Raw genomic sequence first — 24,239 nt, forward strand, 5'->3', positions numbered from 1 at the left:
GGGGACAAACTGCAACCGAGACACGCGCCCTTAGCGGGAAACGAACCCGGGTCTCTCTGGACTACAGACCGACGCTCTAACCGCTGAGCCAAACCGGCCAGGGCTTTTTTAACCATTTTAAAGTAACTGGTTTTGACCGGCTCCATTCATAGACTGATGCTATAAAGGTATAACAATTGTGAGTCTCTTCCCAGATGAATAAGAAACTTCATTTTTTGAACTCTGCTCTTCCCTAATATTTTAAGACATGTTAGGGGAGAGAAGGGTTGAGAAGGAGTGATCATTAGATCTGAAAGGTAGTAGAGGTGGAACTCAGACTAGCCTGCCAAGACTGGAGGATTCCTCAGATGTTAACTTAGATGTTCTTGGATCATCATTCCTGCCCCCACTACTATTTCATAATATGGCTGGAGATTGATGCAGTTGAAATTGATAGAAGGTAAAGGGCAACTAAATTGTTCCCACAGAGTGACAAAATAGGGTCCTGTATATAGTTGAAAGGGGTGGAGGAAGCAAAATGGAACCTGAAGGGAATTTGGTGTTGTCAAGTTTTGCAGCTGGATTGAGCTATGGCTCTTACACATCCCACCATGACTGGCAAAGGCCATTCCATTGCATTACTCCAGGAGGCAGCATTCACATAGAATTTGATGTGAATGGTGCAAACTCCCTGGCCCAGAGCCAGACTGAACACTTCAGCAGTCTTGTGATGATGGGGTTTTAGCAGATTTCCATGCTGATTTTGACCTTTCATTTACCTTGTTGCTAATTCTAGAAGCTCAGTATCTTCGACAGCCTGAGAGATACTGAGACACTTAATTGTAGTAGTACTTTGTGCCAGGTACCATTGTAAGTATTTTGCATATATTCATTAATTTTTTTTTATGACTTTATGAATATATATATTATTCTTCATTTTACAGATAACAAAATTGATACACACATTTTAAAAGTAGCTTGCTGAAACTCAGATATTAACAAATGGCAAATTTAGGACACAAACTCAGGCATTGTGGCTCCAGAGTGTCTGCTTTTTCCACCGTGCTATGTTACATTTGGGGCTCCTTTTTGTTTTTCCCCATTTGCTAAACCAATCATTAATTTAGTTATAGAATTGTTTAACAAAAGTTCATTAGCATGTACTTTGTGCCTGGAACTTTATAGAGCTGAAAACAAAGACCTTGCCCTCATGAAACTTATATTTTAGTTTGGGGAGAGACAATTAGGGTAATTTCAAGTAACTATAAGTTTTTAGAAGAAAACAGAATAATGCTTTAGCTGCAATTATGAGGGAATCTCTGAAGATATGACACTTCTTTGAGACTTGAATGGTGAGAAAGAAGCAGCTGTGTGAAAATTAGAAAAGTGGGAACTCCAAGCTACTAAAACTGTGATGGGGAAGAGCTTGGTGTTTTCTATGGACAGAAAAGAAAAATAGAGTGACCTGGAGTTTAGTGAGTAAGCAGATTAGTAGGCAGTGAGATCTGAGATGAATGCAGGAAATACTGCATTCCAAGGAGATGAGAGGCAACTGAAAAGAACCTGCTTCCTGGGATGAAAATATTTTATTACTGACATTATGATTGCTTGCATGCTGAGTTTGGGCAGGGACCAATTTGCCCCAGTTGCAGGCAATAAGAAGATGCAGTGGATTGTTTTTTAAAGTAATGATTCTTGTACTAAACTTGAAATAACCATATTATTAAAGTACATCATAAAGTATAATTCCTTATGATTCATTAGAAAAGTGTTTGGAAATTTATTCATTAATGATATGATTCAGTTTATATTTTAAAAGCACATTGTTGGTGCTACGTAGCGGAGATACAACTGGAAGGGCAGAAACCAGTTAGGAGGCTGTACAATGGTTCAGTTGAGAGATCATAGTGATTTAGATGAAAGTTGTAGCAGTGAATACAAAGAGCCTCAATTGCACTCTAATATATATATATATCGATTACTCTCTTTGACGCCAATTTTCCATGCTGTAGCACTTCTTCTTCTTTTTTTTTTTTTTAGAGCAAAAAAGTAAATAAATGTCTTAATTCTGAGACAGTGATAGTTCAGGTCAAAATTTTACTGGAATGCATGGTTTTTGTTTTTGTTTTTTTCTTTATTGATGTTAGAGAAAGAGAGAGGAAGGGAGAGGGGGAGAGAGAGAGAAACATCAATGAGAGAGAACAGCAATTGGCTACCTCCTGCATGCCCTCTACTGGGGATCAGGCCCACATCCTGGGCATGTGCCCTGACCAGGAATTGAACTGGAGACCTCTTGGTACATGGGCCGATGCTCAACCACTGAGCCACACCGGCAGGGCAGGGATGCACGTTTTATTACTCTTTTGATTCACTCAAACAACCAATTCCCAGGGACACAATCCTACGCCAAGATGAATGTTTATGTACAGGATTTAAGGATTAGCCTTCTCCAGGATTAGCACTCCTCTCAACCGAATGTAGAGTCCAGCTGCTGGTCCTGCCTACTTCTGTCTTCATGATGAATTTTCAGTGGGCCTTTGAAGCCTTTCAAGGCTTCTTTGCTCCAGTTAGGGCCTCCCCACGGCTATATCTCAGTAACTTTAAACCTCAAACAGAAGGGTCTATACAGATGTATAGTGTAGTTCTGTTGAGCAGCATCTAAGCACCAAGGGGTGTGCTGCCAGAGAGAGGGTTCAGCCTAACTGTCCTATTAACATAAGATTCTCGAATTTGATTTGACTCAGAAGACAAATGATTTTGAAATTACAGGTCACCTTTGTAATGCACCTGCATTAGGTACCCTATCAGTGACTGCTGTTTCTTTTTTTCCTTTCTAGTTTGCTTTTCAAAGGTGTCTAACATTTAGCATATGAAGAAATTAATTCAATAGATCTATAATTGGATATGCTGTCTGTTACATATTTTGAAAGCTTCAAAATATGTATATGTAATATACAAAATATGTATATTACACAGTCACATGTAGTGATGTAAGTAGTAATGTTGATAAATGCAAATTTTGTGAAGAGTGGGTTCCCTTCATAGTGATTTTCAACCATTTGCTTTTCTCTTCAAAGAAAAGCTTAAACTTTGTGTTTTATGTGCAGTCATGTTCTGATACTTATTTGGGATGCTGTAAATCTGTTCATTAGACATTAAAGAGCAGGAAGTAGATAGTGTGTGCATGTGAAAGCCATTTTACCCCTTGTCTATAGTTGGAAGGTTTCAGCCAACTTCACCACATTAGTGAATGAGGCTGAGTAGCAGTCCCGTAGATGTCCTCCGTGTCTCTTGTGGGGGCTTTTAAATACATGTATTATTTGTGATGTGAGAATGTTAAAAACTCTTCAGTTCTTAACTCTCATAAAGTTCAAGTGAAAGAATAGATGCATCCTTTAAAATTGCCACTTTTTTTCTTCAGTTTTTTCTAGGTGAGGAACAAAGAATAACATGTGATTGACCTTATTTCTAATATGCTTCTTAAGGAGATCTTTGATTTAAAAAATTTTTTTCTGACCCTGGTCAGGTGGCTCAGTTGTTTGCAGCATCATCCCATACACTAAAAGGTTGTGGATTTGGTCCCCGGTCCGGGGCACGTCCGGGAGGCAACCACTCAATGTTTCTGTCTTTCTCTCTCTCTCTCTCTCCCTCTCCCCCTTCCCTTCCTAGCTCTAAATATATCCCTGGGTAAGGATTGAAAAAAAATTTTTTTTTCTGGATTTTTAAAAATTTCCAGCACCAGTATAAAAGCTTAATTCAACAGAGTGAGAAAAATTTGGTGGCCACCAGGGTTTTGAAGAGTTTTCTTTTTAATATCTTTAAAAAAAAAAGATTGACTTTTTACAGGTCAGTCCTTCAGTTTTGTGATCCTTGATTTGGTAGCTTTCCTAACAAATGTTAAGTGTAAAAAACAAAAACCATTTCATCAGTCACATTGCTAATAGCTCTGGCAAGAAGTGTGTAAGTTCTCTTCTCCCATTCTTTGAATAGGTTAAGTTACTGATAGTTGTGATTTTCTCCTCCTTAGTGGTTTACTTTATTGTTTTAGAATTAGGACTAATTTAATTTGACAGTTGTTGAAATTGATGTACATTACTTACAGTTATAGTTTAAAAAATGAACAACTAAAACCATCATGCTTCTTTTACTTATAAGTACTGTTTTATGGCTAGTAAGATAAATAATTAATTTTACTACTTAATTAAAATAGCATAGTTTTGATTTTCAAAGTATTGCTTAGTAACAAATCAGTATATTCTTGATTCATTAATATCTAGGAAGGTAGCAATGTGTTTTTCCATTTATCTTCAGATAGAGTGTGATGGAAGGAGAGAGACACATCGATTAGTTGCCTCCTGCACCACCCCAACCAGGGCCAGGATCAAACTGCCGCCGAGGTATGTGCCCTTGACTGGAATTGAACCCAAGAGTGTTTGGTCTGTGGGCCGTTGCTCTAACCACCAAGCCAGACTGGCCAGGGCACCTTTCTGTACTTTTTGTTGTATATTTGTATTTGCTTTCCTTCCTTTAGTCCTATTGACATTTTAAGTCAGACAATTTTTGGTTGTAGGGAGCTGCCCTGCGCATTCTGTGGTGGTTAGCAGCATCCCTGGCCTCTACCCACTGGATGCTTGTAGCACACACATACAGTTTCGACAACCAAAAATGTCTCCAGACCTACGGGAAGCAAAATCTTCTCTGATTAAGAATGACTGCTTTAGCCCGTGTTTATTTGCTGTTTTTTCCTGTTAGAAACAGTGTAAGACTTTTATTTTACTATAAAGTTTTTCTTGTGCTTTTTAACAAGTTCTGTCTTAATAAAAGAGGGTGTCTTAAATAATTATAAAATTTTGTGTTTAGAAGAGGCATTAGAAGCTCTTTCATCTAACTCCTTACTTTCATCTCTTAGGAAATTAGGGTAGACTTTTCAGTTGATTTGTTTCTGATCACTTAGCTGCTTATTTGCAGACCCAGAATTAGAACCCCAAATTTTCAATGAAAAGTTCTGTACGTAGTATTCTGTTATTCATTCTTTGACTCAAGGGCATATATATGCATGCATTGTAGGTAGGTGCTAGAGATCATTAATGATGAGCCAGTGAGTAAAATTTCAGGACTGCATGAAGAATCATTTTATTCAGCTGTCACATTTTTGCTTAATACTTAATGGAAGGAGGTACTTTTTAAAAAACGTTGATAGAATAATTGATTAAAAAATGAAAGTACTGTGGTCAGAGGGGCTCCTTTTAACATTAAGTTACAGTTTTGTGGTTGCAGCTATTGAAACGGTTATAGACTGAGTCAGAAACCAAGTGTCTGGTCTTAGTTCTGAATTAAAATCATAACAACCTGAAACTTCGCTGTCATTTGTGAAATTGCTCCAAAATAACTGGATTCTAAATTCCATGACCTACCAGATTTGACTTGGAGATGAGAGTAGAGAAAGCCCAGAGTCTTCTAGGACGGGGGTATAAGAAGAAAAAACTAAACTTTATTTTTTAAAATAATTTTGATGGCCTAAGCAGAATGAATAGACTCCCAGTAAACTGGATTGAGACGAATCTAATAGTAGAGAATATGCTTTGGTACCAAACTGATCTGAAAATCTGGGACTATTATGTGCTTTACAGAGATTTGATTTTGAGAGAAATTTCTGAGGAAAAAATAGTTTATTTTAATACCTAAACTATTCTTCGTGAGTTAAGAGTTTACAAAACAATGCACAAGCCCAGCCAGTGTGGCTCAGTGGATTGAGCATTGTCCCATGGACGGAGGGGTCCTAGTTTGATTACCGGTGATGGCACATGTGTGGGTTGTGGACTCGATCCCCAGTAGGGGGCGTGTAGGAGGCAGCTGATCAATGTTTCTCACATCGATGTTTCTCTCTCTCTGTAAGAAATCAATAAAAACATCTTATAAAAAACAAAACAACAAAAAATAACAATGCATAGGATGAGGAAAAATTATTTGCTTATCCTTTATCAGATAAGGAACTTGTATTCTGAATACATAAGGAGCTCTTATAATACACAACAAGCAAACAAAATTTTAAAAAGGGACAAAAGATTTGATAGACACACCTCCAAAGAAGATATATAAATGGCCAGTAAACAAATGAAAAGATGCTCAGCATAAATTGTCCTTAGGGAAATAAAATCAAAATTATAAGGAGATACCACTTTGCACTAGGATGACTATAATAGAAAAGATAGACAATAACAAGTATTGGCATGGATGAGGACAAATTGAAACCCTTATACATTCTGCCAGGAATGTAAATTGGTGCTGCCTCTTTGGAAAACAGTTGGAAAATTCCTCAAGACATAGGTACCACATGGCAGATATATACATAAGAAAACTGAAAACATGCATCCACACAAGAACTTGTACATGAATGTTCATAGTAGCCAAAAAGTGGTAGTAACAACCCAAATGTCCCATGAACTGATGAATGGATAAACAAAATGTGATATTTCCATACAATGAAATATTATTTGGCCATAAAAGCAAATGAGGTTCTGGTACATGCTATAGCATGAACCTTGAAAGCATAGTCTGGAAAAAAAGAGAGAGAGAGAGAACAGATGTAAGAGACTATATATTATATGATTCCATTTATATAAAATTTCTGGAATAGAATAGAAATTAGTTTTTTCCAGGGGATGGAGGAGAGGGAAAGGGAATAACTATTAATGGATATGGATTTTTGTGGGGGATGATGAAAATTTTGTGAAATTAGATATTGGCAATGGTTGCTTAACGCTGAATATACTAAAAAATACTCAGTTGTACACTTCAAAAAGATTACTTTTATGGTATGTGAATTATAGCTCAGTAAAGTGGGTTTTTAAAAAAATTGAACCTGAAAATTTAAAAAGCTATTGTTTAATCAGATCATGTTTCTTTAAATATTTCCTATAATTTTCTCTTTTTTTGGTATTTAATGTTCACTGTGTTTGGTATTTTGACTTTATTTCTTTAAGCATGTGCTAGTAAAAATTTAGGTCACTTGAAGCTGTTGCCTTTATAGTTTAAAATATGTTTTTATTGATTTTTTTTTTTTTTTTAGGGAGAGAGAGAGAGAAACATCACTGTGAGAGGGAAACATCTATCGGCTGCCTCCTGCACACTCCCTACTAGGGATCGAGCCTACAACCCTGGGCATGTGCCCTGATCGGGAATTGAACCAGGACCTCTCAGTCCATGGGAGATGCTCAATCCACTGAGCCACATCAGCTAGCCTGTTGCATTTATAATTTAGACAGTAGGAGTAGAACAGAGAAAATCAAGACATTCATCCCTCTCTGATGTTTTTTGCCTTGGTAACATGGGCAGTCATAATCTGTTTAGGACTTCTCTTAAGAGAAAAAATATCTGTGTGAATTATCTAGGAAAAGGAAGCAATAATGTAGAAAATTAAATTTATAGCTTGCTTTATATTTAGTTCCAGAAACATAAGCTTAAGAAAAAAATAATATATCAATGATTCCCTAGCCTGGCCGGTGTGGCTCAGTGGTTGAGCATCGACCCATGCTCCAGTTCAATTCCCAGTCAGGGCACATGCCCAAGTTATGGGCCTGATCCCCAGTCGGGCATGCAGTAGGTAGTCAATCAATGTTCTGTCTTGTCGATGTTTCTCTCTCTCTCTCCTTCTCCCTTCCTCTCGTTCTAAAATCATTAAAGAAAAAAATGTTAAAAAAAAGATGACGCCCTTTCAGAAACTTCTAAGAGGTAGAAATCGAACAGTTTTCATCTCTTCATGTGAGGTATTAAATTATAATGTTCATTTTTAATGAATTTATCTTTACAGACAGATTTGATCAGTTTTGGGCCATCAATCGGAAACTTATGGAATATCCTGCAGAAGAAAATGGATTTCGTTACATCCCTTTTAGAATATATCAGGTATGAAGTTACGTTTTAACTTATGAAAGTCTCAGACGTCTTACTTCTTGAAGCACTCTAGTCCAAAACTCTGTATAGTAACCGAATAGTATTTCTTAGGGCTTTCCAGATTTCTTTCTTTTGGTGACAATCAGATGAGAGACTGCACTGAAATATTTGACTCATACATAGTTGATCTTCGATATTCACAGATTCTGTATTTGCAGATTTGCCTGCTTGCTACAATACTCAACAGTGCTGTCCTAGACATGTGCAGAGGGACGAAAAACTTGATTTGCCCAGTGCACACATTCTCAGTATTACTCTGTCTTCTTGTATCTGCTCTCATATTGAGAACAATTTTCCTAATCTGTTTAGTGCCACATTTTTTACATTTTGTGCTTTTTTGTTGGTTATTTTGATATTAAAAAATAGCTTCCAAGCATAGTGCTGAAGTGCTGTCTTTTTACAGAAACACACAGAAAACAAGGTTATATATTGATTAGTTGAAGAACATGTGACCAGAGGTTTGCAGTAACCCAACCCTGTATTTCCCCTTGGAGCAGTGATTCAGTATTGCTAATTCAATGTTTCTGGTGACTTTGTAAATAGCTACCACACATAAGAAGAATCAAGCCTGGCCGGTGTGGTTTAGTGGTTGAACATTGACCCATGCACCAAGAGGTTGCTGGTTCAATTACCGGTCAGGGCACATGCCCAGTTTAGGGGCCCAGTCCTCAGTGTGGGACATGCAGAAGGCGGCCAATTCATGTTCTCTCTCATCTGTGTTTCTATCTCTCTCTCCCTAAAATCAATAAAGAAAATTTAAAAAAACAAAAAGAAGAAGAATCAAGTGTATTTGTTTTAGAAAGTGAGTCTTCATTGTTGTTTAACAAAATAGATGGTGAACGCTCCTTACAGCAGCACATTGTCATGAGGTAAAGAAACTGTTTCTGTAGAGTACTTTAAAACTCCTGTGTGTTCCCCAGGTAGCAAATAGTAAAAATTTGTTGAATGAATGATATTCCAGAAAGCATTACCTATATGAAAAAGCAGTTAAGAATAGGAATTGAAAACATATTATCAAAGGCATAGGCTCTAATCTAGCAGAACTTCCATTCAAACTCCAAGAGGTGGTGTCATAATGTCTCTTTGTAGCCATTTTCAGTATCCACAGTCTTTGTTCCTAGTTACTTTGATAGCTATTTTAAAATATTTTATAGAGCCATCATGATATAGCTGTGTGTTCAAAGAGGAAACAAGTTGTCTAGCTGAAAATAAGTAAACAAAAATTCCAGTATAATCAAATAATGAAAAATCTTTCTGCCTTAAATAAGGTTACTTTTCATTGATTTTGTTAACATAAGGACAAATAGACTATATTTAAATCATAGATTCAAAGTTTGTACGATAGGAATAAAGTGAGAAAAATGTTCAATGGAATAAGACCAGGTTATCTAATTAGCCACACTGCTTCTTTTTTTAAAATAGGAAAATAAAATTTAATTCTGCAAGTCTTTGTTAAGCAATTATTACACAGTGGGTCTGGAAATACTATAGTTTGTCTGTTTATCTTGTATCATGAAGAATCTGAGGCAGTGTACAAGAGTATATGATCACAACATAGAAAAAAATTCAAGTTTAAAATCAAAGCTACAGAAAATATAAAATGGAAACTTGACATAAAATTACATAAGCTATGAATAAATGAGACCCTCAAATTTATTAAAATTGACCTGCAGACTTGACCTCGAGCTTTTTTGTGACCAGATCAAGGGGGGGAAATTTGATGAGGTACAATGTACCACCCTCCACTCCCCCCTTTCCCAGTGAAAACCTACTAGGTTGTCAGGGAAGCAAAGAAATTTTATTTAGAAGAGATGGGGCAATATCCTTTGTATCTTACCTACAGTAAATAAAAAATAATAATAATAGTTTTCATAAAGCTATTTCCTAAAGTGTCACTCAGTGATAAATAAGGACAATGTATCTATCATAAGCCATGGATCATCCATAGTGTAATAAAGAATTGGTGAAGTAATGAGATGGCTAAGACAGAAAAGGTTTTTAGGTTATTTTATGGAAGAATCTATCAATCAAATAAGAAGGAAAATAACTGATGGAGCATGACAGTTGAGGATTGGAATTAACTAGTAAAGGTTAACCCAACAGAGGAGGGGTTTGCAGAGAAGTTTTAAGGAAAAGGAGGGGAAAAATTGTTGCTGGTCATATGGGAAAGTCTGTCTTCTCTGTAGAGCAAGGAGTAAACCATCTGCTGAGAAGAGGGGTCTAACAGTTTTGGCAACTGTTCTGTTCCAGTGGCCAAGTAGAACAGTTCCTATATTTGCTTTAAAAGCACTCAAGAAAGACTGCAGGAAGCCTAGTTGTATTGAGAGAAAAAAAATATCTCACATTAGATGAACCTGTACTCATCACCTAGGTATTCCTTAAAAGAAGCTTTAGGAGTTATTTTACAGAACTGGATTCAGTAGTAATATTCTTTAGTTATTCCACAGAGAAAGGCCAAAATAAGGTCAGATTTTATGAACCAAGTATAATATTTATAGTGTGCAAGATTCTTTATATAGTCTATAAATCTCATAAGGATTTCTTCACCATCACTGACATAAATATTGGTGACTAAAATATGGATTGAAAACAATAACAGGTTATCATAGAATTTTAGAGTAGTTCTTAAATTTTCTGAGTGTCCCTGGCCGGTTTGGCTCAGCGGTTAGAGTGTCGGCCTGCGGTCCAGAGAGACCCGGGTTTGGTTCCTGCTAAGGGCACATACCTTGGTTGCAGTTTGTCCCTGGCCCTGGTTGGTCGTGCGGGTGGCAGCCACTCGATGTGTCCCTTTCACGTCGATGTTTCTCTTTCCCCCTCTTCCCCCCTTCCCCCCTCCCCCTTTCCCTCCCACTCTATCTGAACAAAAAATGGAAAAAAATGTCCTTGGGTGAGGATAAAAAGAAAAAAAAATTTCTGAGTGGATTTCAGTTTTTTTTTAAAGCAGCAGTCCACTTTGGTTCTGAGCCCCAGCCAGGTGGCTTAAGTTGGTTGGAGTGTTGTCCCATACACCAAAAAGGTTGTGAGTCGATCCCCAGTTGGAACACCTGTGGGAGGCAACCGATTAATGTTTCTCTCTCTTCTCTCTCTCTCAAATCAGTAAACGTATCATATTCTCGGGTGAGGATTAAAAAAGGGGGGAGATGGATGGGGACCAGTGGGGTTGACTTGGGTGGCTAGACTATCCTGTGGCCAGTAGTTGTAGCATCAAATATTTATGGAAATTATGAAGCACAGTGTGAAAATGACCTCTCTCTAGGCCTATGCAAGTTCAGTACATTGCCTAAATTAGATCGTCCTTGATTTAGTTAGCCCCTAGGATACACTAATAGTCTCAACATGCTAGTAATATCTTTGAGGTAAAGTCAGATTAAAAAAAAAACAACCTATGTAGTAGGGTCCTGGCTCAGTTGGTTGGGCACTGTCCTGTGCACTGAAAGATTGCTGGTTCGATTCCCAGTCAGGGCCCATGCCCCATTGCTGGCTTGATCCCCCAGGGGACAGCTTATCAGTGTTTTGCTCTCACATTGATGCTTCTCCCTGTCTCTTCTTCTCTCTAAAAATATTGAAAAAAGAAAATCTATGTAGTAGGATTTAGCATAGGGTTTTGTACACTGTAAGTGCTTCATAAGTACTTATTTAATTGAACCCTGAGGTATTAAAAGCATCTAGGATCACATAATTTTAAGGCTGAAAAGGACTTTATAATTCAAAACTGAAAATGCAGAATTTCCTTGATTTTAGATGTATGGTGATTTTAACAAGGGCAGTACCATTGTAGCAGTTGAAGAACATAAAACACTTCATTTATTTACTTAAATATGTTTTTATTAATTTTTTTTTTTTTAGAGAGGGAGAAGGAAGAAAGAGATTGAAACATCGATCAGCTGCCTCCTGCACGCCCCCTACTGGGGATTGAGCAAGCAACCTGGGCATGTGCCCTGGCTGGGAATTGAACCAGGACCTCTCAGTCGGTGGGACAACACTCAGTCCACTGAACCACACTGACCGGGCCACAAAACACTTTGCAAACTAACTAAAATGATGAGAGAAGTATAGGAACAAGTGGGAAAGGTTGGAAGGATTGCATAAAAAAACATGCATGATCAGGATCCCAATTTTGCTTATTCACTTAATAGAAAATTATATTGACCACGTTTTGATTCACTTTCCTAGTCTGACAGTTTGTGCCTACATGTAAAACCTCACTGAGTTCAGAAAGTTGTACAATACTTGAGACAAAACAATAAAGTAGCCCTGGCCGTTTTTTTTCAGTGGTTAGAGCTTCGGCCCGTGGACTGGAGAGTCCTGGGTTTGGTTCCCACTAGGGGCACGTACCTTGGTTGCAGTTTGTCCCTGGCCCCAGTTGGGGTCGTGTGGGTGGTGACCACTCGGGTGTGTCTCTCTCACGTCAATGTTTCTCTCTTCCTCCCTCTCTCCCTCCCAGTCTATCTGAAAATAAATGCAAAAAAAAAAAAAAAAGTCCTTGGGTGAGGATAAAAATAAAAAGAATAAAGCAGTTGCCCTTGGGGGGTAAAAAAGAGTTGTTTCCTAGAAAGAGCACTGAACTAGAAGGGAGGCTTCTAAGGCTCTGTGGGAGGCATGACACTGCACCTGTGTATCCATAGGAGGTTACTCAGCCTTGCTAGGCCTTTGTTTCCTCATCCATAAAACGAAGGGGGCATGACGGAGTGGAGTCATACATCTGGTTGCAGTTGTTCTTTAAAGAAGCCATATGACCGTTTATATAATTATATCAGTGATGCTCTTGTTTAAAACATTTAAACTCCTGGCTTCAGAGCAGATTGATCATTTTTATAACAAACAGTCCTTTTCTTTATGGCACTGTTTGACTCAAGTCCTTATGTTGCTGTATGACTTATTAAATCACTTCTAAAAATGAAATTTATACTTTTCAGTGGTTCATCTTGTGAAGGCAGAGTAATTGTTTTGTTCATGCTGTGTGTCGAGGGTCTGAAAAGTCCCTGGCATGTAGTAGACATGTGTAAATATTTGTTAATTCAGCCCTGGCCGGTTTGGCTCAGCGGTTAGAGAGTCGGCCTGCGGTCCGGAGAGACCCGGGTTCGGTTCCCACTAAGGGCACGTGCTTCGGTTGCAGTTTGTCCCCGGCCCTGGTTGGTCGTGCGGGTGGCAGCCACTCGATGTGTCCCTTTCACGTCAATGTTTCTCTCTCTCTCTGTTCCTCTCTCTCCCTCCCACTCTACCTGAACAAAAAAATGGAAAGATGTCCTCGGGTGAGGATAAAAAAATATATATATATTTGTTAATTCATTAAATTGTTCATTAATAATTAATAGTTAATTTGGGGCTATTCTATTATACCATGACCTCCATAGTAATGTGCTGTAATGCATTCCCAGAGTTTAGCAAAGTACAGTGGGTCCTCGTTTATTGCGGTTAATAAATTCCAGACTCTACCGCGATAAATGAATTTCCGCGAAGTAGGGTTCCTTACTTATACAAACCGCGATAGAGTGAAGCCGCAAACATTGAAGCGCAAAGTGGCAAAGGATGACTGTATCTTATTTGCGGAATAGTTGAATAAAATATATCACTGACTCTGAAGACATCACCAAAAGGGAACGTTCCAAAACTGATTTGAGATATATACCTCCCAGCACTTATTTGGATGGTTAGATTCTGGCATTTATATTTAACTATACTGTGGTTTCTATATTGTAAATACTTCAAGTTGCTATAGGAAAAGTGTGTTATACCATTACTTAATATAGGAATTATTATTAGAATAATAGTGTAGATGTACAGAATGTAGGTCTTCTTTTTCACATCATTCTTTTCTGGGGAAAATTGTCAGCTGTACTATACCTCTTACTGTGTGGTGTCATAACACAGAGGATTGAGAAAGAATGTGACAGAGAGGGAGGGGGGAGAAAGAGAATGTGTATAAGAGAGAGGATGGTTTTTTAAAGTTCTATAATTAGATAGAAAGTGGGAGCTAGAGAGTTCTTAAAATTTGCTTGACAAAACGTGGCTGCCAGGTGGGTTAGGGCAGAGCTTGCCTGAACTGTGTCAGGATAGTATTTTTTCCTCAAATAGGAGGAGACAGAGCCTGAAGTTTTCAATTGACTTATATAACTTTCTTGTTGGCTTTACCCCTTTCCACTTTGGTTCTTTCTTAAATTTGTTTACATTTTAGAAATGAGATATGTAAGTGAATATAAAAATTTAGAAGCCTTAGTTTTTGCCATGGTTCATTTCCTAGCCTTTTCAATTCCCTATTTTGTATTTTCAGTTGTTCATCCTTGCCTTAACCAAAGGAAGGGGGCTCTGCTTTCCATTCTCCTAATTATATGATCTAAATGCAATACAGAGTTCTGATGCTGGCTCCTTTACAGCTGATTTGTTTGTATGTTGACAGATTCCATTGATTTATGTAGCTTTTACTTAAGCTGCATTTTGATTAATCTGTACCTTTTTAACATACTGTACATAAATCTCTGTACTATTTGAGACCTTAAATTAGTAAGTAAGTTTAAATAGGACGTGAAAATGCAGGTTTTTTTAATAAGATAAATGAGGGGCATAATTTTGATAAAGTACTAATTTTTTCTTTGCAGAATCCTAATAGAATTCCTCTGTGGCAAGGGGTAAAAAGGAAGGGCACTGAGCATGCTAGAGTGAGGCCCATTTTATCTTTTGAAGCCTCGAAACTATCTGTTATGATGATACAGGATCATTATCTTATTTGATATAGAAGGAAACTGCAGCTCAGGGACTTTTAAGTCACTTGCTCAGGAGCACACAAATGAAAAATGGAAGAGCTAGAATTCAGACACAGGTGAGACAAAGTATGATTTTATTTATAAAAATTAAGTGTATGGGCCCTGGCTGGTTTGGCTCAGTGGTTAGAGTGTTGGCCTGCGGACCAGAGAATCCCGGGTTTGATTCCTGCTAAGGGCACGTACCTCAGTTGCAGTTCGTCCCCGGCCCTGGTTGGTCATGCAGGTGGCAACCAGTTGATGTGCCTCTCTCACATTGATGTTTCTTTTTCTTCCTCCCCTCTCCCTCCTGCTCTATCCGAAGATAAATGCAAAAGTGTCCTCGGGTAAAGATTAAAAAAAAAAGTGAAGTATAACTTGACCAAATAAAGTTGATAGAAACCTAGAAAATCTCTAATTGGTGATACTATTTAAAGGCTCACATTGGTACAGATTGTTAGAAAACGTTAGTTCTTTTTCATCTTAATTCAATTATCTTGGGCTCAAAATGACTATAATCTAGTGCAGAATTTTAGTGGTAAAAGTAAAATAAATTCAAAAGTAGTCTAGTGGCCCATTACAGACCAAAACGTGTCATTTACATAACAGTTTAGTTTGGTGTGTGAGTTTCGGGTCTGTGTTCCTGAAATCCAGGTGCTTCATATTAGCCAGTATTCTAGAGATGAGGTTAATGGCAGGGAGTGTTTCAGAAATGGAACTAAAATGTTATTTAGAATAGTATGTGTAAACAGATGGTGATTAATGAAGATATCTGTTAAAAAGAGTGTACAATGACTGTGAATGAATATTTGGCACATTATTTATGTTTTCCAAGAAGCAATGAATTTATAAATGTTAACCTGCCAATGTACTTTATGTAAGAAAAGTTTGTCTTATCCATTCATTAACTCAACAAGTGCATTTACTCACAAATATTTGCATGCTCTGCCCTGTGGCCTACAGCTGGTGATTAATATCATATATCACCCCATAGAGTTTATAATCTAGAGGTAGAAAGCAGCTAATCAAATTAGGTATATAAACAAATGTAAAATCACGGCTGTGATTGGTGCTGTGAAGAAGAGGCATATAGTGCAGTGAAAACCTACTTCCACCAAGGGGAATTTGATCTGGTTTCGGAGGGCTCTTAATGAAGTGTTATATCTCTTGAGATGTGGTAAACAGGTGGAATTAAAGGTAGTCAAAGAGTGATGAAGACCTCTGGGCATGTTGTAAATATGAGGACAACCTGTTGGTCTTGAGCACAGAGTTTGGGGATGGGAATAAGGCTGCAGAAGTAAAGGCCAGACCATATTAAGAATGTTTTCTTTATCCTGTAAATATATTTTAATAATTTGAATATCTGTTTGTATTGATGCAGTAAAGAATATTTAATCATCTACTTTGTTCTGTATATTATTCTAGAGGTTAGAATTAAATTCAGAGAATGCTTTTAGGAACAATATACCAATATTTTTAGTTTAAACAAAAACATGAAGCTGATAAACAGTGCTTGTTTTCTGGTAAAGTTAAAGTGAGGGCAGTAGAAATGTGTGGCAAATTATGGCATTGTTTGTTAGGGTTCCTCCTCCCTTTCATTGTTTTCCATTTTAGTTAATATCTTGCAATATCATCTAACAGAAAGGCCAGAAGACAAGAGGAGGGACTTAAATTGGGCAGTAAACAGAATATTATTGCTTTTAATTTTATTTTTTGGTCATTTCAAAAATAAACATTTAGTAGTTTGTAATATATTTTGAACTGTGCAGAGATACTTAATATCTTTAGCAGATTAGAATGTAAATATTCTGTTCCACAGCTTATTATATGTTAATTATTTTGAGAGTTGTTTAATAATATCTTTCTTTAAAATAAAAAATATTGTTGTAAAGTACATATAACATAAAATTTACTTTTTTAGCCATTTATAGGTGCACACTTCAGTAATGGTAAATACAGTGACATTTATTTATTATTATAAATACAGTTGTGCGTCCACTTTCTAAAAACACTTCTCACCTTGCAAACCAAAACTATACCCTTGAAACAACTATGAATTTGAGTACTTTACTTCATATAAAAGTTAAATCATGAAGTTACTTTGTGTGATTTGCTTATTTAACATGTTGTCAAGGTTCGTCCATGTTGTAGCAAGTATATATACATATCTGTATATATATACATACATACATACACACACACACACACACCACATTTATTCATCAGTCAGTGAACAGACACTAGGGTTGCTTCTACCTGCTGTAAACTTTTTATATTAGTCAGGATTGTCCAGAAAACAGAACTAGCAGGATATGGAGAGAGATTTATTTTAAAGAATTGGTTCACATGATTGTGGAGGCTTGGTGAACCCCAAAGCTGATGGGCGAGGTCAGCAAGGTGGAGACTCAGTGAAGAGTTGCAATTTGAAATGAAAGGCAATTTGCTGGCAGAATTTCTTCTTGCTCAAAGGAGGTCCATCTTTGCGTTATTAAGGCCTTCAACTGATTGGATGCGGCTCATCTATATTATGGAGGGTAATCTGCTTTATTCAAACCAAGTTCACCAGTTTAAATATTAATCTCATCCAAAACACATCTTCATAGAAACATCCAGAATAATATTTTACCAAGTGTCTGGATACCATGCCCAACCAAGTTGATATAAAAGTAACCATTACAATGGTGCACAAATATTTCTTTGAGATCCTGCTTTCAGTTCTTTAGAGTAGAATTCTATATCATGTGGCAATTTTATTTTTAAGTTTTTGAGGAACTGCCATGCTGTTCTCTATAGCGGCTTCACCATTTTACAGTTCTACCAACATTGCACAAGGGTTCCATTTTCTGTGCATTTTCACCAACATTTGTTATTTACCTTTTTTCTCTTTTTATAGTAGCCATCCTAATGGGTGGGAAATAGTATCTTATTGTAGTATCGATTTGCATTTCCCTACTATTAGTGATGTTCAGTATCTTTTTATGTGTTTTTGGATATTTATCTTTGAAGAAATACATACAAAGGCTCTTTTTTATATGTAAGTCTTTAATTTATCTGGAACGTATTCAAGTCTTTTACCCATTTTTAAAATTGGATTGGGTTCTTTTGTTTTTGGATTGTAGGACCCAGTTTCTTATTTTTTAAATATGTTTTTATTGATTTTTTTTTTTTTTTTTTAAGGGAAAGAGAGAGAGAAACTTTGATGAGAGAGAGAAACACTGATTGGCTGCCTCCTGCACGCCCCCTACTGGGGATCAAGCCCACAACCTGAGTATGTGCTCTGACAAGGAATTGAACCAGGACCTCTCAGTCCATGGGACAACACTCAATCCATTGAGCCACACCTGTTGGGCCCGGTTTCTTATTTATTTATTTATTTTTAATCCTTACCTGACAATATTTTTATATTTATCTTCAGACAGAGTGGGAGGGGGAGAGAGAGAGAGAGAGAGAAACATCGATGTGAGAGAGACACATCAATTGGTTGCCACAGCTACATTATATTCAGTCAGTGGTATACTACAACATGTTCAGTATGCCCTATTGATAAATTAATTTCCAGTTTTCCATTTGTTTCCAGTTTTTGTCACCACAAAAGTACTGCAGTAAACAGCATTATATATGTATTCTTTTAGGTCTATAGATAGATACCCAAGAATGGATTTTTGAGTCAAAAGGTAGAGATTATATAAATTTTGAAAAAGACAAAAGTTTGTCAGGTTACTTCCCAAAAATGGGTGAATCAGATTTCTACCAACAGGATATGAAAATATGTTTCTCTCCTTATATCTCTACCAGCAACAGGTGTTATAAGTCTGACATATAAAGAGACAATCTCATTGTTACTTTAGTTAGTATCTCTCACACCTAGTAAGTTTACACATCCAGTCACCTTTGTTGTCCGTGTGGATTTGTTTTCCTGTAAATTGTCCCAGGTTTTGTATTTTCTTTGGGGTTATTAATATTGTTTTATAAAAGATTATTTTTTTATATACAGGGTGGGGAAAAAGAAGGTTTATAGTTACAATACAAATAAATAATACAATAATTAATAATACAAGAATAAACTGTTTCATGTACTCACAACTGTAGACCTACTTTTGCTACTCCTGGAATATTAACCATTTTTCTTTAAATCACTTTGTAAGAATAATCACAAGAAAAATCAAGATTTGTCTTGATTTTTATAGTATCTTTATTTAAAAAGGTTTTAAACTCTTTATATAGCCACTTATATCTTTTTCTTCATTGTGTATGGATTTCTTTCTTTGTTAAGAAGGTCTCTCTCCCCATATAGCTAGCTGCAGGTTATACATAGTTTTCTTACCTAGATTTTCTTGGAAGATTTATTTATTTTTATATATATATATCTATCTTTAATTCATCTGGAACTTATTTTTTAAAACTGTGTGAGATATATAAGGATACAGCTTTATTTTCTTCCAGGTGATAGCTGGCTGTAATAAGATCATTTATTATATAAACTAAAGGTTGGCAAACTTTTTCTTTAAAGAGCCAGATAGTAAATATTTTCAGCTTTGCAGGCCAGATGGTCTCTGTCGCAACTGCATAACTGTAGCTTGAAAGCAGCCATAGACAATTTGCAGATGATGGGCATGGCTGTGTTCCAATAAAACTTGATTTACAAAAACAGGCAAGGGGCACAATTTGGCTTTCAGGCCATAGTGTATTGACTCCTGATATAAACTATTCTTTTCCTATTTGATAAAAATGCCACCTCTGCTTTACATTAAAATAGTTTTGACTACTGGGATCTGTTTCTGGACTATGTGTTTATTCTTATGCCAGCATTATTTTTATGTGATTTAAGTCTTCTGATATATGCCGGGGAAATTCACCCCCTTTTTTCACCCTTTTCATATTTATTCCTTTTTTTTTTTAATCCTCACCCAAGGACATGCTTAGAGAGATGAAGGGAGAAAGAGAAAAACATCGATGTGAGAGAGAAGCATCGATTAGTTGCCTTCCATACGCTTCCTGACTAGGGATGGAACCAGCAACCTTTCGGTGCGTGAGACTACACTCAACTGAGTCACTCTGGCTAGGCTTCGCGTTTATTGTTCATCATTCATTTTTCCATTTTACTTTTCAAATCATTTAATTTCTCACAATGTCCTATTCCATTTTAAGTAGAAAAGCATTATATTTCTATTTAATTTTGGTAGAATTTACCTTTCTCTGTTACTAAATCTTCCCACATAAGAACATGACACATCTTTCTTATTTCCAGATTTTGTTTTACGTTCTTACAGATTTTAATGTTTTTTTCAGATCAAATCTGGAGATGTTTATAGCTCCCTCCATGTAGACCCTGCCTGCCTGCTCACCTCAACAGCTGCTGTAGCTCAGGAGAGCTGCTGTGTTAAGTGGGAGATAGAATTGGGAGTAGAGAGGAGAAGGGGAATTACTAAGCTTCCATGCTCCCAGAATCCCCTCCATATCTAATTGTTAGTGGTTTTTATATAAAGAATTATGTAACAGTAATCCTTGAAGAAAGGTGTCTAATTCTTAACTCACACCCTAGCTGTAGAGTAGGATGCTAAGATTATGTTCGACATCTGGGCTTAAAAAACAGGTCATGGAAGTTTTGCTCAGCGGTTAGACTCGGCCCTCGGACTGAAGGGTCGTGGGTTCAATTCCCAATCAAGGGCATGTACCTGGGTTGCAGATTCGATGCCTGGCCCTGGTTGTGCAGGAGGCCCAATTGATGTGTCTCTTTCCTTCCCTCCCTTCCACTCTATCTAAAAAAAACAATGGAAAAATATCCTTGAGTGAGAATTAGCAACAATATATATATATATAAATTTTATACCTTAGTAAAGTTTTTGAATTAGGTAATCAGTCAGATTATGGACTTGGGAAGAGATCTAGGAATTTCTTTTTCTTTTTTTTTTTTTTATCCTCACCCGAGGACATTTTTCCATTTTTTGTTCAGGTAGAGTGGGAGGGAGAGAGAGGAACAGAGAGAGAGAGAGAGAGAAACATCGATGTGAAAGGAACACATCGAGTGGCTGCCACCCGCACAACCGACCAGGGCCGGGGACAAACTGCAACTGAGGTACATGCCCTTAGCGGGAACCGAACCCGGGTCTCTCAGGACCGCAGGCCGATGCTCTAACCGCTGAGCCAAACCGGCCAGGGCAAGAGATCTAGGAATTTCTTACATGATGATTGCATACAAACTAAATCAGCATAAGCCTCTACTTGTTAGATTAGGTTCTTACGATATGCTTAGGTTCTGAAATTTTGTTTTTAATTGTTTTTATTGTTTATACCTTAACATTAAAAAATAATTCTCTGCTGCTTGGTTTGAGTTTATTTATTATCCTTTTTCCTAGTAGAAATTGCAGTTAACCTCTTTTATAATTTTACTTGATATTAAAAGTAATTTTACTGTACTTTGTATTTCAGTCATCAATTTCTGGTCCTAACTTGACAATAATCAGAATAGTATAAGAACAGTTCTAGTGTTATATTAGTTGTCAGACAAGCTTGTCTTAATTTTCTTGTAGTTAAACTATTAAATTGTTTTCCACAGTATAGATCTGAAATCTTAAGTACCTTCAGCGTCACAAGGTACTGATGAGGAATTGAAAAGAAGTTACTATATAGATAGCAGTAAACATCTAGAATTTTAAAAAGATATTTGACACTAGAACAAAGAATTTCCATTTAACCTTAAATGTAAAATCTTATATGAAATTTACTCAGATATTCTAATTTTTTAAGTATAATTCACATACCAGAAAATTCACCCCTTTAAAATATACAATTTTAATGTATTCACAGAAGTATGTAACCATTACTGCTATCTAATTTCAGAATATTTTCATTACCTCAAAAAGAAACCCCATCCCCATTAGTAGTCACCCCAATTCCTCCTCCCCTGCTCCCCTGGCAACTGCTAATTTACATTCTATCTCTATGTATGTGCTATTATGAACATATAAGTGGAATCATATCATATGTGTCTTTGTTTCTGCTTTTTTTTCACATACCATAATATTTTCAAGGTTCATAACATCTTTTAGCATATACCTCATTCTTTTTTTATGACTGAAAAACATTCCATTGTATGGACAGTACCACATTTTGTTTATTCGTTCTTCTGTTGATGAACATTTGGTTGGTTTCCACCTTGGAGCTATTATTAATAATGCTACTATGAACATTTGTAAATGTACAAGTTTTTGGGTGGACATGTTTACAGCTTTCCTGAGTATGTACTTAGGAGTGGAATAAGAGGGTCATATGGTAACTCTGTTTAACCTTTTGAGGAACTGCCAAACTTTTCCAAATTGGCTATGCCATTTCACATTCCCACCAACAATGTATGAGGGTTTTAGTTTCTCCGTATCCCTGCCAACACTTGTACATCTTTTTTATTATAGTCTTCCTAAGTGAATATGAAGTGGTACCACATTGTGATTTTGATTTGCATTTCCGTAATGACTAAGGATGTTGAGCATCTTTTTATGTGCTTACTGGCCATTTGTGTATTATAGAAAAAATGTGTCTTTAAAACCTTTGCTCATTTTTAAATTGGGTTGTCTTTTCATTGCTGGGTTGTAAGCGTTGTTGCTTTTTTAATATATTCTGCATACTAAACCTTTACTTGATATATGCTTTGCAAATATTTTCTTCGATTTTGTGGGCTCTTTTTACTTTCTTTTTAAAAAAATTTTTTTTTATCCTCACCCGAGGACATTTTTCCATTTTTTGTTCAGGTAGAGTGTGAGGGAGAGAGAGGAACAGAGAGAGAGAGAGAAACATCGATGTGAAAGGAACACATCGAGTGGCTGCCACCCGCACAACCAACCAGGGCTGGGGACAAACTGCAACCGAGGTACGTGCCCTTAGCAGGAACCGAACCCGGGTCTCTCAGGACCGCAGGCTGACGCTCTAACCGCTGAGCCAAACCGGCCAGGGCTCTTTTTACTTTCTTGATGGTGTCATTTGAAACACAAAAGTTTTCAGTTTTGATCAAGTGTCCTGTTCATTTTTTCTTTGGTTGCTTCTGTTTTTATGTTATCATATCTAAGAAACTATTGCCTAATACAAGGTGGTGAAATTTTTCTTCTAAAGTTTTAGTTTTAATTCTTTTGTTTAGGTCTTTGATTCATTTTGCATTAACTTTTGTATATGGTGCAAAGCAGGGTGTCCAACTTTATTCTGTTGCATGTGGATATGTATTCTAGTTCTCCCAGCGTGATTTGTTGAAAAGACTTCTTCCCTTCATTGGATTGTCTTGACACGCCTGTTGGAAGTGAATTGTCCACAAATGTATGGATTTATATCTAGACTCTCAATTTTATTCCATTGATTTTACATGTCTATTCTATGCTATTACCTCACTATCTTGAATTCTGTAGCTTTGTAGTAAGTTTTAAAATCAAAAAGTATGAGTCCTCCATGTTTGTTCTCTTTTTCAAGCTTATTTTGTCTATTCTGAATTTTTTTTTCATTTCCATATGAATTCTAGGATCGGTTTGTAAGTTTATGCAAAAAAGGCAACTGGGATTTTGATAGCAATTATATTGAATGTGTAGATCAGTTTGTGCAGTATTGCTATCTTAACAAACAATATTAAGGTCTTCCAATCCATGAACAGTTTTTTTTCCCATTTAGGTGTTCATTTAGTTTCAGTTATGTTTTATTATATTTGGATTATTCATTGCTAGTGTATATAAGTAATATTTTTGTGTATTGATCTTGTATCCTGCAGACTCATTGAGCCTGTTTATTACCTCTAATATTTTGTTTTGCTAGTTCCCTAGAATTTTCTATGTGGATCATATTACTACAAATAGAGATAGTTTTACTTCTTTCTTTTCAGTGATCTTCCTTTCCATTTTTGAATGCCTTTTATTTCTCTTTCTTGCCTCATTTTCTTGACCAGAGCCCCTAGTTATAGTGCCAAAATAGAAAGGGAAAAGGCATCCCTGTCTTTTTTATCTTAGAGGGGAAAGCTTATAATATTTTACTGTTGAGTATGATGGCAGCCTGTACCTTTCTCATTGATGCCCTTTTTAAGATTTAGTTCTCTGTTATTCCTATTTTGAGAGTTTGTGAAGATTTAACATCAATAAAAGTAATAAATCTTCAAATGATTGGTGGAATTCACCCATGAAGCCATCTGGTCCTGGGTGTTTCTTTGTGGGCAGTTTTTTTTTTATTCGTTTGCTTGGTTTTTTTCTTTATTTTCTTTTAAATTCATTTTTGTTAAAGATGTTTCTCCTTTTCCCCCCATTAACACCCTCTTCTCTGTGGGCAATTTTTTAGATTACTAATTCAATCTTTTATTTGTCATAGATATGTTCAGATTTTTTACAGCTTTTGACAGTGTTCTCATTTCTCTTATGGAAGAAGGGATATTTGAGGTTTTTACTCCACCATTTCTGATGACATCACCACTTAGAATGATTCTTAATCTTCCAATTAAGGTGGACTTTGTAGAAATTTGAGGAAGAGAATAAACACCGAGGAGTTTTCTAAAATTAAAAAAAAAAACCAAATATCTATTCTTTCTATTTCTAAATATAAGAATTCTAG

General features: G+C 36.5%; 1 protein-coding gene across 3 annotated transcripts in view; it reads left to right on the forward strand.

Moving 5' to 3' along the window:
* The window catches only part of ATG5 (autophagy related 5), a 132,783-nt gene that overhangs the window by 65,340 nt on the left and 43,204 nt on the right, over positions 1–24,239 (forward strand). For 2 of the 3 annotated variants that reach the window (XM_036248391.1, XM_036248392.1), the window contains exon 6: positions 7,790–7,884. In XM_036248391.1, coding sequence (XP_036104284.1) covers positions 7,790–7,884 — 95 coding nt within the window. The remainder of the gene's footprint in view (positions 1–7,789; positions 7,885–24,239) is intronic. The other variant, XM_036248393.1, reaches the window with a different exon arrangement.

This window comes from Molossus molossus, unplaced genomic scaffold (genome assembly GCF_014108415.1).
Source record: "Molossus molossus isolate mMolMol1 unplaced genomic scaffold, mMolMol1.p scaffold_m16_p_8, whole genome shotgun sequence".
Classification (NCBI taxonomy): Eukaryota; Metazoa; Chordata; class Mammalia; order Chiroptera; family Molossidae; genus Molossus; species Molossus molossus.